The 15,113-nt window shown below is 43.9% G+C and overlaps 1 protein-coding gene across 3 annotated transcripts in view; it reads right to left on the reverse strand.

The window, feature by feature from the left end:
* SMTN (smoothelin) overlaps window positions 1–15,113 on the reverse strand; it is a 160,679-nt gene that overhangs the window by 87,626 nt on the left and 57,940 nt on the right. For all 3 annotated transcript variants that reach the window (XM_077297352.1, XM_077297361.1, XM_077297370.1), the window contains exons 2-7: window positions 4,691–4,848; window positions 3,951–4,041; window positions 3,559–3,637; window positions 3,265–3,368; window positions 1,164–1,263; window positions 286–611 (exon numbers count right to left, since the gene is read on the reverse strand). In XM_077297352.1, coding sequence (XP_077153467.1) covers window positions 286–611; window positions 1,164–1,263; window positions 3,265–3,368; window positions 3,559–3,637; window positions 3,951–4,041; window positions 4,691–4,848 — 858 coding nt within the window. The remainder of the gene's footprint in view (window positions 1–285; window positions 612–1,163; window positions 1,264–3,264; window positions 3,369–3,558; window positions 3,638–3,950; window positions 4,042–4,690; window positions 4,849–15,113) is intronic.

Here is a 15,113-nt window from a genome sequence, read left to right on the forward strand (position 1 = left end):
TTGGTCGCACCCGGCCGGCCGCGACCAATCAGCGATATTGGAGCAGAATTTAACGCCCACTCACAGCACGAAGTAGTTCACTCAAGTTTACCGAACAAGTTCTGTCAGTCAGTGTGATGTAGTTCAGTCACTACATACATATTCTAGAATACCCGATGCGTTAGAATCGGGCCACCATCTAGTTAAACTTTAATTATCTTTATTCATAAATCTGGAAAATTCTGCCTCGAAATAGTTCCAGGACTGAGAGGAAGCGAGACCATGGCAGAGAGTGGATAAACATACCTTATTTGTCCCATTTTGTTTTTTGTCAGTCCAGCTGGATTCAGGTTTTAGAACTGCACTTGGCTCCCGAAAAACACTTTTAGTCCTTGGAAGGTTCTCTTGCTCTGTATGGTTATTTTGCGTTACGGGCTCCATGAAAACCTCGCTAGTGCCACACTGTGGCGGGTCTTCCTCAGTGTCTGTGCTGAGTGTGGAACGCTCCGTTGTACAGGACTGTGCCTTAGTTCCAGGTTCTGAAGATGATGTTGAAGAAGAGGAGGATGACGAGGACATCAACTTCTCTCTTGAAGGAGCATGGAGAAGCAGTGATATGTCGGAGACCGGCTCTATACATAGAAAATTCTATCATTAGTTGTGGTGTCTGATGAATTCCTATAGAGTATAAATTTATCGGAGGCTGTAAACACTTCAGGGTTTAGTTAATCAGATCGCAAAGTTTTAAATACATTAAAGAAGCACTCGCAAAGTTTTTATCCTTTTAATATATTGCAGTCATCATATTATATAGCACTGTGTACTTACAATTGCTCATTTTACCTTTCTACCCAGCTAATTCTTCTCTATGCTCTATGTGTTCCCTGCATTTATAATTTCCCTTTTCAACTACTAACCCAGCTGCTCCCTCAGGGACTTTTGCAATGACTTATGACTCATTCAGGGAAAAACGACTCTGTTTCTACATAGAGCTTAGAAAGAATCAGCAAACCAGTTTATAAATCACGAGATGCCATAGACTTAATGAAAAAGAGAAGAATTAGCTGGGCAGAAAGGCAGAATTGCAGGGGTGTCAATACTTTTGGCCACAACTGTATGTGGAAATAGGGATGACAATTTGGTTAAAATATTTGAAAAAAAAAAAATAAAGGGTTGAACAGTACCGTTCAGCATTGTGTGACTGCTTCCATTTTGAGAGGCACGAAGTTCATGGATTTGAGCTTTGATGATTTTTCGTTCTTCTAAATCTTCTTTCTCCTCTGTCTGTCAATTTATACAAATATGAAACTTATGACTGATGCATACGAAAGAGTTAGATTAAAGATGATGTCCCCTACTTTATTTTTCGGAAAGGTCATCAATGTCTGATTGGTCAGAGTCTGACACCCAGCTCCTCCACTAATCAGCTGTTCTCAGTATCGCCAATGGCAGCCAGCCAGAAGCTTATTTGTGGAGCTGCACCATCTTTGGACAGTGGCCACGGCCCGGTAGTGCACATCAGCCACCTACTCAAATCAATGGCAGGCAGAACCCTGCCATGGCCACTGAGCAGTTCCGCAATTGAGCACTTCCAGCCAGCGGCTGCTACTACCGGGAACAGCTAATTAGCGGGGGGGGGGGGGGGAGCTGAGTGTTGGACCCTGACCGATCAGACATTGATGACCTATCCTAAGGAAAGTAGTGGACAACCTCCTTAAATAAGCCTGAATAGTACTGGTCACCCAGAGCCTTTGCCAATTCTTGACAAGCAGTGAGCAGCTGGAAGCATTGCTGCTATCTGTAGGCATTGAGACATTATTTTTGAGGAGACGTGATCAAAACAATTAAGTACCTAGTAGAATCAGGCAGGGGAGCTGGAGACTTAAGGTACCTTCACACTACACGACTTTGCAACGAGAACGACAACGATCCGTGACGTTGCAGCGTCCTGGATAGCGATATCGTTGTGTTTGACACGCAGCAGCAATCTGGATCCTGCTGTGATATTGCTGGTCGTTGCTGAAAGTCCAGAACTTTATTTGGTCGTCAGATCGGCGTGCATCGTCGTGTTTGACAGCAAAAGCAACGATGCCAGCAATGTTTTACAATGGTAACCAGGGTAAATATCGGGTTACTAAGCGCAGGGCCGCGCTTAGTAACCCGATGTTTACCCTGGTTACCATTGTAAATATAAAAAAAAACCACTACATACTCACCTTCTGATGTCCGTCAGGTCCCTGGCCGTCTGCTTCCCGCACTGACTGTGAGCTCCGGCCGGCCGTAAAGTAAAAGCAGAGCACAGCGTCACCGTGACGTCACCGCTGTGCTCTTCTTTTACTTTACGGCCGGCTGGAGCTCACAGTCAGTGCGGGAAGCAGACAGCCAGGGACCTGACGGACATCAGAAGGTGAGTATGTACTGTTTGTTTTTTTACATTTTACACTGGTAACCAGGGTAAACATCGGGTTACTAAGCGCGGCCCTGCGCTTAGCAACCCGATGTTTCCCCTGGTTACCCGGGGACCTCGACATCGTTGGTCGCTGGAGAGCGGTCTGTGTGACAGCTCTCCAGCGACCACACAGTGACGCTGCAGCGATCGGCATCGTTGTCGATATCGCTGCAGCGTCGCTTAATGTGACGGTACCTTTAAGGTGCACATACATATAGGTAGCTGGCAACCGCACTTGAAAAATCTAGACATATGGGCCATCCATTTTTAGTGTGTATGTGGGGGGTTACAAGGATCTCCCTCCACCCCTAATGGAAAATATCACTAGAAAAAGTGGGTCTGTCCAATGTGAGGTAAGCAGAGTGGTCTGGAAGTGACACGTCTCCATCTCACTAATGAAAAGAAACATAGAATAAATTCAAACCATGCATATTTGGTCCAGCATGTAAACCATTGGGAAAATGTATTGTAATGAATGCCATCTTAAATTTCATCTTTGAAGCAGAAGCTTCTACCTTGATATTTCTCATGTTAGAACAAATACTGGGCATTAATTATTTACCATTTAAGACTATTAATAGATATAATATATAGAGATATATATATCTATTATACACACACACACACACACACACACACACACACACACACACACACACACACTTCTATAGCAATCCGATTTGCTGCTGGTGAGAATTTTTTGTTGTCCTAGGAAGTATACAGCCATAGTTTCAGCAGTAAAATTGACTTTACAGGTTCCCTTTAAATTTGTAGTCATGGACGAGCTTATTTTACTAACAACCAGTGTGGTCTGCTGCAAGCTCTTAATGGCTTACCAAAGAAGGAGCTGCGTCTCCAAAGCCATCCATACTTTTGGCCTGCACAGTACTAATACCTTGTTCTGCATAGCGGCTGACCAGCATGCCCGCCAGCAATGCAGCTAAAGCAAACAAAGAAAAAAAAAAGTAAACACGAGAAACAAGGTCACATATCACAAAAAAAAAAAAAAAAAAAAAAAAAAAAACCATCGACAACAAAAGCAGAACAGTTGATAAGGGGTACGATTTGACTACCATAAATGAAAGAAAAACACAAACGCCATGTTTATGATGGCAGATCACACTACTCGCCTTCTATTTCATCATTCCTTATTTTCCGAATAGCAGCTCGGATAAGTTTCCGCTCTTCGTATTCACTGGAATTTCGGAGCTGGAAGGGAAGGTACAAATTACAGTGTGCACTTAGTGGAGTAATGCAGTAGCACAGGTAGTGGCAGCCTGGAAAATGGTCTTATATCAGTAAAGGAGTAAACAGTGCCCCCTGCTGGTGACAAACCATATTTAAATAATGAAGTAAGGGGCGGCAATGGAATGAAAATATTATACATTTAATAACCTATTACATACTAGAAGAGTCATGTGTAAGGATTGCTCATCTCTTTATTTAGGGCTTTACGTGCAGTTCTAGGGAAATAAAAGTGTTTCCCAGCTTTCAAGTGATCAAATACGTATGAAAAAGGTACCAGTGCCGTCAGCTCCTCCAGATCATTTATCTCCTCCAGTCTTCCTGCCAGGGCACGCAACGCTCTTTGTTGCTTTTCTTCCATTTCGGGGCTTTGAATGAAAAAAAAAAAAAAAAAAAAAAAAAATGGAAAACCTTATCACACAGAACATACAGATCAGTTCCCTGTCAGTACAAAACACAAACACAGAGCTCACATTGAGTGCGGTGTCTGAGTACAGAAGCTGATGCCATGTCATTCTCTATGCCCGCTAGACGTATGCTATGGCAGAGCAAGCTCTGGTCACTGACCTTCGCCACTCCATCAGTAGGCAGCAATCTCTACAATTCAATAGGGTCCATAAAACCAAAGACGACCTATGACCTCATTTTAATTTGAATTAAAGAAAGTTCACGTGAGCATTAAAAAAAACAAAAAAAAAAAAACGACCACTACAATAGTTATTAAAATTTACAAAGCTAAATTCAGTTTCCCATGTTAAAGATTTGAATTATTACCATAAAAATGGAGCTGTATGGTCGACCTGTATAGATTCTAATTTTATTATTTTTGCACCCAGACTTGAATGGTCAAGTCATCTGACACAATGAAAAAAAACGAGTACACACTGCAATTTTTTACATTATTTTCTTCTTCACTTGCAAATTCGGTTAGTGGAAAACCCTTCCCCCCCCATCCTAATGAGCATCCATCATGGAGTTGTTCTTAAAGGACATGCTTATTAATAGATCAACACAAACCCCGGCTGGTTCTCCTTGTCCTCCTGTCCATTCGTTTTCTCGGATCGGAAACGTTTCGATGCCAGGGCTTCTTCACATCGCTCTAGCTCTTTCCGCCGCAGCTCCCTGATGGCTGAACGAATCTCCCGCCTCTCCGCCAGGTCCAGAGTCACTTCCAGCTGTGAAAGACACGGAATATACACAAGTCCTGAGCCAAGAGGGAAAATGTGCATGACTTCTCGGGGGGGATTAATACAACGTAAATTGTTAGGCGGGCTTGATGCAGGATGGCTGGATAGAGGACTGGCCAGATTTTCCATATTCAAAACAAAAAAAGGTCTTTAATTTCAACAGATTTGTTTATGGAAAACTCAATTTCAGCAGATGAGTGCATGGAACAGAGAAATCCGTTTTAACCATTTCTTTTACATGGCAACCAAGACCAAAATAAAAGGACCACGGGAACCTTACAGGGTGACTGAGTAATAAACGTATTCATGGTAGACATGTTCTCACTGGACGCTGGGCCTAGTGGCCACGAGTATTTGGGAGCCCTGCGAACCATCTACGCCCGCTCCACTTTTGATGGCCTGGCACAACTTTGTGTGTGTTGCATCACAAGAATGACATCAAGCCAGGCAGATAAATCAGGGGAGCAGAGAAAGCCATTTGCAAGAACTCTATCTGGCAGCCATGGAATACTAATGTGGCCATTGGAGAAGGGTCCTGCAAATGTAGTCACTCATCTCTCATACATCTGATCATTCAGATTTACAGCCATCAGGCAGGGCTGTATTCACGTTCGTATGGTTTCAATTCTGGAAATAGTAGCAATAACTGATCAATTTTCCAAAAGTTTTTAATAAAATTGTGAGTGCTCTAAATAACTTCAATTTTACTTTATTTAAGAAGGGCTTTCACCTACTTTCATACTGATTCCCTATCCTTAGTATAGGTCTTCAATATCAGATTGTTGGGATGCAACACCCAGATGAGATTAGTAACGAAGCTGTATAGAGGATACTGCACATTTGCCGCTATTTGAATGAATGGGCATGGATTAGTGATGAGTGAGTGTGCTCGTTACTCGAGTTGTCCGAGCATGCTCGGGTGGTCTCTGAGTATCTTGGGTGTGCTCGTATATTATGTTTGTGTCCCCGCAGCAGCATGATTTGCGGCTGCTAGACAGCCTGAATACATGTGGGGATTGCCTGTTTGTTAGGGAATCCCCACATGTATTCAGGCTGTCATGCAACTGCTGAGACAAAAACAATCTACGAGAACGCCCAAAATATTAGGAGAACACGCGAGCATGCTCGGACAACTCGGGTAACGAGCACACACTCATCACTAGCTTGGAGCAGCAGTACCTGGCTGCAGCAACTATACAGTTAACGGAACTGTGCTATTCCGCAACTAATAACATCCGGCCACCAACCAGCAACAACAGCTCAATGGTGGGAGTGATGGGTGTCACGTCTCCCAGCGATTCAATATTGATGACCTATCCAATGTATAGGTCATCAATATAAAAAAGAGTGGACAACCCCTTTAAAGCAAGAATAGAACACAAACTGGCAACTGCCTGCAAGTAAACCAACAAGGGACAATTAAAACATACATGGGACTGCCAGACAAAAAAAAAACAAAACAGGAGCACAGCACTATTCCTATATGGAGCGGAGGACGAGCACACTTGTGCTTCATTTTAATTGGGATAAAAGTGCCCCGATCTGCCCATAGGTCACACCCCCACCAATGTAGAAGTTATCAATTCTTATGGTGGATGATATTTCTCCATGAAATAACTCTTTAATAGTACAAATGCAAGAAACCTTTCACACTGTACAAACACAGGAGACATCAGATGATCAGTCTTCGTATCCACCATGTTTGGTCAAGCAAATGTATTTTCAAAAGGGATCAATTACAAATTTATTTGCAAATCCAGAGTCAAAACGGTTAGCCAAGAAAGCAAGTTGGTCCAAAACACAATAAAAACCACATAGGCAGCATCAACCAAGTGTCACAAAACACATTTCAAGAAAATGACAACCAAAGTAGTTAGTTACTAAGTAACTAGAGCTTCAAGTTTGATATAATATACTAAGGGAGCGCACAACGCACATACCTCCCCTTTGGAACTTTCTAGGAATGGAGAACGCAATGGTAATGCATAGCTTGAAACCCAAGAGGGCAGCACTGTGCCACCATGTCCTCCGCAGGAAGTGGGATGCAGATATAAATAGGAGATCACATCTGGTCCTCCAGGTTTAAGTTTCCCAACAAATTGTCTTACGGAACAAGCGAAAAACAACTTGGCACTATGAGCAGTACTTGGCAGCATCAGCACATGTTCTGGTTAGATTTCTTCGGTCTGATAAACACAGGTCCAGGTTTTTTGGTCTTTTTACATTACAAAATATTTTTAGAAAAATCTGACTGTAAATAAACTGCAGACTATTAAGAAAAGCAAAACAGCATGAACTGCCAATAAAACCCAAAGTGAGGCATATGTATAAAAGGGGGGGGGGGGAAGCAAGAACATCTAAATAAGGAACAGCTGGCGCAGACATAAAACGCAATTACAGAACCATCTCACAGAAGAGACTTCATGGAATATTCATTTCTAAAAGACAATTATTGATAATAAAATATGAACTTCGTTATATGATGGGTTGTACATTTCTACAAGTATACCATTCAGATGTCTCCCCACAGAAGGTGCCCATACACATTAGTAGGCTGCGATGAGAGGAAAAGATAGGGAAAGCATAGTCCCCCAGACATAATAGATAACCATCTCTCCTGACCCCTCCATACAGACGTGCTCCTGTGTTCTCTATGAGAGGAGCTGCCAGTGTCATCTACCCTCAGAGCAAGAAGGACCGGTAGTCTGGAGGCCTCTGCGCACATTGGAGGGTTGGGTGACCGTGCCAAAATCAGCCATCATTGGGAGCCACTAGCAGCTTCTGTCTGACAACACTTACTCCCCTTTTCTACATTGAGAACTCTTGCTCACTTGGCCTCTGGCAGGCTGAGATGAAAGTGTATATAAAGGCTACGCAACATTATCAAGTTATTACCATATCGTTCACATTCTACAAGCGTGGTTGGCCAATTGCCTTCTAGAAGCCTCAAAATATAGAGGCACAACATTTTTTCAACATGTACAATCCCTGCCAACCAGTGCCATAAAGAGCCCTTATCAATTGTGCTAGGTGAGAGGCTCTGGACTGAGGTCTAAGGCTTCTCCTTGTGGAGAGTGACATACCAGCTCTGGCTTGTCAAGGTAAGGAGGCTTATTCGCCATGCAATGCTCCTCAGGGAAATTTAATATGCAAATTGCCTCTTTGGAGAAAAAGAGGACTTAAACTCTATAGCGCCACCTGTTGGAAGTAGCGATCCTATAAGTCACAATCAACCCTTTAACTAGTCGTGCAATATGACTTAAGATAAAAGCCAAATCAGTACCTCAATTCGCAGACACGGTGTTTCGGGCTGTTGGCCCTCGTCAGTGCGAAGCATGAGAACTAATTTGGCTAGGTGAGAGGCTCTGGACTGGGGTCTAAGGGGTAAGGCTTCTCCATGTAGAGTGAATATGCCTCGCACCTAGCCAAATCAGTTCTCATGCTTCGCACTGACGAGGGTCAACAGCCCGAAACACCGTGTCTGCAAATTGAGATACTGATTTTGCTTTTATCCCAAGTCATATTGAAAGACCGTTAAAGGGTTGATTGTGACTTGTAGGATCGCTACTTCCAACAGGTGGCGCCATAGAGTTCACGTCCTTTTTCTCTGAAGAGGCAATTTGCATATTACACTTCCCAGAGGAGCATTGCACGGCGAATAAGCCTCCTTACCTTGACATGCCAGAGCTCGTATGTCACTCTCCACAAGGAGACGCCTTACCCCTCAGTAACCTACAGAGTCAGGTCAGCACCTTTATACTGATTAAAATGATACCTGGGTTGATGAAATCCGTCTTGTGGTTGTTTAATCTGTATTTGCAGTTCTCAGTTAATGATATGCCCGTGCTTCGGAGCGGCCTGTGAGGGTCTTCATGTGGTGACATTTATGACATTTTAGGTTTTTTTCTAAATCCCAGAGGACCCCTTTAACGAAATCAAAGCCGAACTCTGATTGGTTGCTATGGACAGCAATGTCTTATTGTGAAGCTTTTGATATATTAAGCCCAAATGCACAACTTGTTTTTTTTCTTTTTTTTATTTTAAAACAGCCACACAAACTTCCATTTCTGCGGGGGGCCTATATATTGTGCAGATGTGCAGTTTACTGCTATTTTCTGAGAAAGGACCGCTCGCTGGGTGAGAATGTGTCACCGCACAGGAACGGCGCAGGGGGCACGCGTGTTGCAATACAAAATACCATTGTATTACAGGAATGCAGAAAACTCCTGCCGAAAACTTCATCTGCGGGAGAAGACAGAAATGTCAGATAGTGACCTATAAAGGCTGGAAGGAATTTATGGAATATTTTTCATTGCTTCGGACCAGAAAGCGATCACTCACTGACACATTATGTGGTGTTTCTTCTGACAGCCCAGCTATTTTTCCAATCATCGAAGAATTCACAATCCCAGCCAAGAAGATGGGTCGAGCACAGGGGGGTAGACAAGTTTCCGAGATGAAACCGCTACAAATGGCTGAAGAATTTACCATTTGTCAGCAAGTGATGCAACTGGAAAATGGATATTCCAGATTTAAATATGCGCATTGGTCAGGTCCGTGACGGCCGTCAGAACGCACATTGGAGGAAGTCATTCATTACGTGGGACTGACTGAATCTTGCAATGCAAAGAAAGTTGGACTGTGCGAGATCCCATGGCGACTTACACAGCGCTCCTTCAGCAGAGGAACATCAGCCGCCTTTACAGCGCCACCTATAGGTTAGTCAAGCTTCACCCCCACAGTTGTCAGTGATTATGTTTGCGTCAATGGTGCCTGAAGAGTTGGCATACAAGCAGTATGATTTTTAGGGTATGTTTGTTTTTTTTTTCCTTTTTTTAACATGGATTTAGGGGATCCACTTTAAAAAGAACTGGTCAGCTGACTGCTTTCAAAAAGTGATCTGAAACATTGCAGCGTTCCAGAGGCAAACATACCTGGCTGATAGAATACTACAGCAAGTGCCTGATGGATTGGGAAGGCAGCACGTATCAGATGGCAGGAACACTTTAAAGACTACTTAACCCCTTAGTGACAGAGCCACTTTGGTACTTAATGACCAAGCCAATTTTTACAATTCTGACCACTGTCACTTTGAGGTAATAAACTCTGGAACACTTCAAGGGATCCCACTGATTCGGAGATAGTTTTTTCGTGACATTGTACTTCATGTTAGTGGTAAAATTCCTTCGATATGACTTGCGTTTATTTATGGAAAAAAAAAAAAAAAGAAAAAACAAATTTGGCAAAAATTTGAAACATTTTGCTATTTTCAAACTCAAATTTTTTTTTTTACCCTTAAGGCTACATCCCCTCCGTCAGTAGTCGGCAGCGCTTTGGAAGCAGCATATGTTGAAGGGGCTGTCGGCTTTTAAACGCAGGCGATTCCACGTGTTCATTGAACCGTGCAGAATCACTGCGCCCAATACATTGTAACATTTATCTTGTGGAGACATTCAGTCTCCACAAGATAAATAGATATGGTGCGGTTCGGAAAGACGCGCCGCATGTCCGTCTCCGCAGGTGAGCTGCGGGTGCCGATGCATGCATAGTGGAGATGGGATTCACCCTGGCCGCTGCGGGTCGAACGCTGCGGATGTATGCAGCGTCCATTCCGCAGCATTTCCTGACTGTGGGAACATACCCTAAATCAGAGAGTGGTGTCACACAAAATAGTTAATAAACATTTTCCACATGTCTACTTTCTCATTTTTCCAACAAAATTTACAAAACCATTATTTTTTTTTAGAAACCACCTCACATTTGAAGTGAGTTTGGGGGGGGGTCAACGTAAGAAAATACCCAAAAGTGAAAACATTCTAAAAACTGTACCCCTCAAGGTGCACAAAAACACATTCAAGAAGTTTATTAACCCTTCAGGTGCTTCAAGAGAACTAAAGCAATGTGGACGAAAAAAAAAAAATGTACATTTTACTTTTTTCACAATTTTTTTTTACTTTGGAACCAAACTTTTATTTTCACAAGGGTATCTGGAGAAAATGAACCACAAAATTTGGTGTGCAATTTCTCCTGAGTACACCGATACCCTGTATGTGGGGGAAAACCACTGTTTGGGTGCATGGCAGAGCTCAGAAGGGAGGGAGGACAGTGACATTTTAAGCGGAAAATTGGCTGGAATCAATGGCGGGTGCCATGTCGCGTTTGGAGACCCCCTGATGTACCTAAACAGTGGAGACCTCCCAATTCTAACCCCACCATGTCACCCCTAGCCCCCAACCCTAACCAACGCTAATGAAAAAAAATACATTATTTTATTTTATTATTTTTACCTAACTAAGGGGGTGATAAAGGGGGGGGGGGGAATTGCTTTTTTTTTTTTTTTTTAAATTGCTGTGATAGACCCCATCACAGTGATCAAAATGAAATCAATAGGAAAAATCTATTGTCTTTTGCCGGAAGAAGACGCCGAGGGTCAGGGGTCAGACGGAGGGACCGGGGGACCCCATTTCTCTCTCCTCTGGTATACTAGATCATAATCAGAAGAGATTGAAAGAAATGGAAATCAGATTTTTTTTTTATTATTATTTTTTTTGCTGTCGCTGTTATTCAGTGAATAACTTGTTCGCAACACTGGGGTAGGTAAAAACCGACCCGAATCATGTTCTCCAGGGTCGGTTTCCGACGATGGGACCCTTATTTCTCAGTGCCGTTAAAAAGCTGTGCTGAGGAATAAGTAGCCTTAACTGCCTCCGATAAAAGGTGCATCGGCGGTCGTTAAGGGGTTAAAAATACTGTGATACGAGCTTTTGGGGAAAAAAACAAACAAAACTAAGTGTAAACACTGAAATTTGAAGCAAAAGTATAAAAATAGTAACCATAAGATGGTAAAACAAACTAGAATATACATCTTCTTAAAAACTATAAATTAGCTATAATTAAAAGAAAGAAAAATATTCAACAGTGCAAAACCTAAGTTTCCACATGGGAGAAAAAGCCTGGTGCGTGATCACTGAGATTTCGATGTTTACAAAGGTTTGTTTCAGAGCCCCACTAAGTAGGAAACTTGCCTATAAGGGTATGTGCAGACAATCAGTAAACACTGCGGTTTGGACGCCGAGTACTTCTGCAACATCCAACCCGCATTGGCCAGATGTTACAGCGTAGGGGATGGGATTTCCAGAAATCCCATGTCCAGTACGCGTCCAGAGACGCCAGTGGCTCACCCACGGAGACTGATATGCAGCGCGTCTCTCCAGACTGCAGCATTTTAATTTCTCATGCGGAGACACTTCTCAACAAGAGAAATTTCCATACAATGTATTGGACGCGGTGAATCCGTACAGTCCAGTGAACACATGCAGATTCACCTGCGTTCAATAGCCAGCAGCGCTTTGGACGCAGGGGACATGTGCTGCATCCAAAGCGCTGCCAATTCTTGATCGTGTGCGCATACCCTAAGGCAGGGGTAAGGAACTTTTTTTTCGAGCCGGGGGCCATTTGAAAATCTCTACCATCATTTAGGGGCCACACAAGAATGATCACCTTGAAAATTACCCCAGGATATACAGCACTTTTGGGGTAAATGCAGCACTGGGGAATATACACATCACTTGGGGGCACATACAGTTGTGTGTGTGTGGGGGGGGGGGGGGATGGGGGGAGATATACAGCACTGGGGGTGGGTATAATTCCTGGCGGAGGGACAGGCATCGCCGGGGAGGGGCACATAGATCACCGGGGTGAGGGGGCTCATGGACCACAGAGGCTTAAGTACTCGGACAGTAGCAAAGCACTTCCCAAGCCTTTCATCAGTGTATTTCCTACAGGTACCTATTTTCCTTGGCTTGACTGATTGCTCAGTGGCTTAACTAGTGTGTCAATGTGCTCTCAGGTAAGTAGAAGAAAGTAGGGATGAGTAGGGAGTAGAGGTGGGATGGCAGAGGTTTGGGAAGTGCTTTAACACTCCCAGAAATCTAAAGCCTAATATGTTTATGAATTAAAATAGTGATTTTTCAGTAATGAGCGGATTGTGTAAGTAAATGAAGGTGTGGATGGCATCTTTCTGAGGGCAACAGGACCATATAAACAGTCTGAATCAGGGGCGGACATACCACATGTGCAGCCGGAGCGGCTGCACAGGGGCCTGGACGTGGAGGGGGGCCCCTGCATGGCGGCTAAGGCCACTTTCACACTAGCGTTAACTGCATTCCGTCACAATGCGTCGTTTTGCCGAAAAAACACATCCTGCAAAAGTGTTTGCAGGATGCGTTTTTTCACCATTAACATTAAGCGACGCATAGTGACGGATTGCCACACGTCGCACCCGTCGTGCGACGGATGCGTCGTGCAGTGACGGACCGTCGGGAGCAAAAAACGCTACATGTAACGTTTTTTGCTCCCGACGGTCCGCTTTTTCCGCCCCCACCTCCCCGCACCTCACAATGGGGCAGCGGATGCGCTGGAAAAATGCATCCGCTGCCCCCGTTGTGCGGCGGAGACAACGCTAGCGTCGGGAACGTCAGGCCGATGCACAGCGACGGGCCGAGCCCAACGCTAGTGTGAAAGTAGCCTTACACTGAGGGCAATCTGGCCTGTTTATCCGGCCCTGAGGGGCTCCTGGCCAGACTGCCTTCATGTGCGGTGGGAATCTCCTCTGCCTACAGAAGAAAAGGTCAGTGGAGCTGCAGGGATCTGACGATCACTTCCTGCCCGCACTTCCTGTGTCACAGCAGCACGACTGGATGATGTCAGTACTCAGCGCGCGGCTGTGAGAGCTGCTAGATAAGATGATGCTGCTGGAACGTGCGGAGAGGTGAGTGGTGCTGTGTATGTTGCTGCCGGGGAACGTGTACATGTGCGAGTAAGGCTACTTTCACACTAGCGTCGTGCACTGCACGTCGCAATGCGTCGCTGTGGAGAAAAAACACATCCTGCAAAGTTGCCCGCAGGATACGTTTTTCTCCATAGACTTTTATTAGCGACGCATTGCCACACGTCGCAACCGTCGTGTTATGGCGGACCGTCGGCACAAAAAAGTTACATGTAGCTTTTTTTGTGCATCGAAACCAGCATTTTCGACCGCGCATGCTCGGCCGAAACTCCGCCCCCTCCTCCCCGGACCTTGCAATGGGGCAGCGGAAGCGTCTTAAGACTGCTTCCGCTGCCGACGTCGGGCATTTTTGTCACAGTACGTGTCGGTACGTCGGGCCAACGCAGCGCGACGGCCCCGTGCCGACGCTAGTGTGAAAGCAGCCTCAGTCGCACGGGTGCAGAGGAGAGTTCACCGGGAGAATTTCACTGCAGTGATCTCGCCTCTGCACCATGTGACTTTCTCACAGTGCTAGAGGATCTCACTGAGGTCACAGCAGTTCAGCGCGGTGACATCACCAGTGATTCACCAGTGCGCATCTTGGCACCGTCCAGGTTGAAAACTAATTATCCCCCAGACATGGATTACGGCGTGGAACAGAATGACGGATAGGTGAGGGATATTGTGGTTTTATTATTTTTGGTTTATTACAGAAGATCAAGGGCTTCGGAGTAATTAGGCAAGGTTGTAAGTATGGTTTAACTGAGATTATTAAAAAGTAGTGTCATTTTTTTTTCGATTAAAGGACTTTATTGGTCATTCCATGTCAAGTGAATCAATGATTTTTACCTCTATATTTTTAATTCTTTTGAGATTTTGTTATTTAGTAATAGTACTTCAGAGAATGCAAAATGTGAAGAAACAAAAATTCTAGATATATATATTTTTTTTTTAAATTGATTTTCAAAGTTCGGAAAAAGTGTGAATTTTGGTGTTGCCTGCCTTTACATTTCTCCCCATAACTCAGGCTAGAAAAGAGATAGAGAAACAAAATAAACACCATTCTACTCAGAACTGTACAGGCTTTCACCAGATATGTCACAAGAGTATCTTTGATAATATTTTTTTCCATGCGAATGCAAAATTTTAAAACGCATTTCCGAAAAAAACGTTTAATTTCTAAGTTTCAAAAACTGCACATGTGCCTGTTATACTCCTATCCACATCTGTACCAAAACACAAGTTGGGATCGTGATGGGATCATATTTTTAAAAATAAAACTATTAGGGTATGTGCACACATCAGGATTCTTGCAGAAATTTTCCTGACAAAAAAAACGGACATTTCAGCCAGAAATCCGCATGCGTTTTTTTCGCGTTTTTTCCCAGATGCATAGAATTGCGGGAAAAACGCAGAAAATCCGCAAAATTAATGAACATGCTCATTTTTTTTACCGCGATGCGTTTTTTTTCGTGGAAAAAACGCA

This window comes from Ranitomeya variabilis, chromosome 1 (assembly GCF_051348905.1).
Source record: "Ranitomeya variabilis isolate aRanVar5 chromosome 1, aRanVar5.hap1, whole genome shotgun sequence".
Classification (NCBI taxonomy): Eukaryota; Metazoa; Chordata; class Amphibia; order Anura; family Dendrobatidae; genus Ranitomeya; species Ranitomeya variabilis.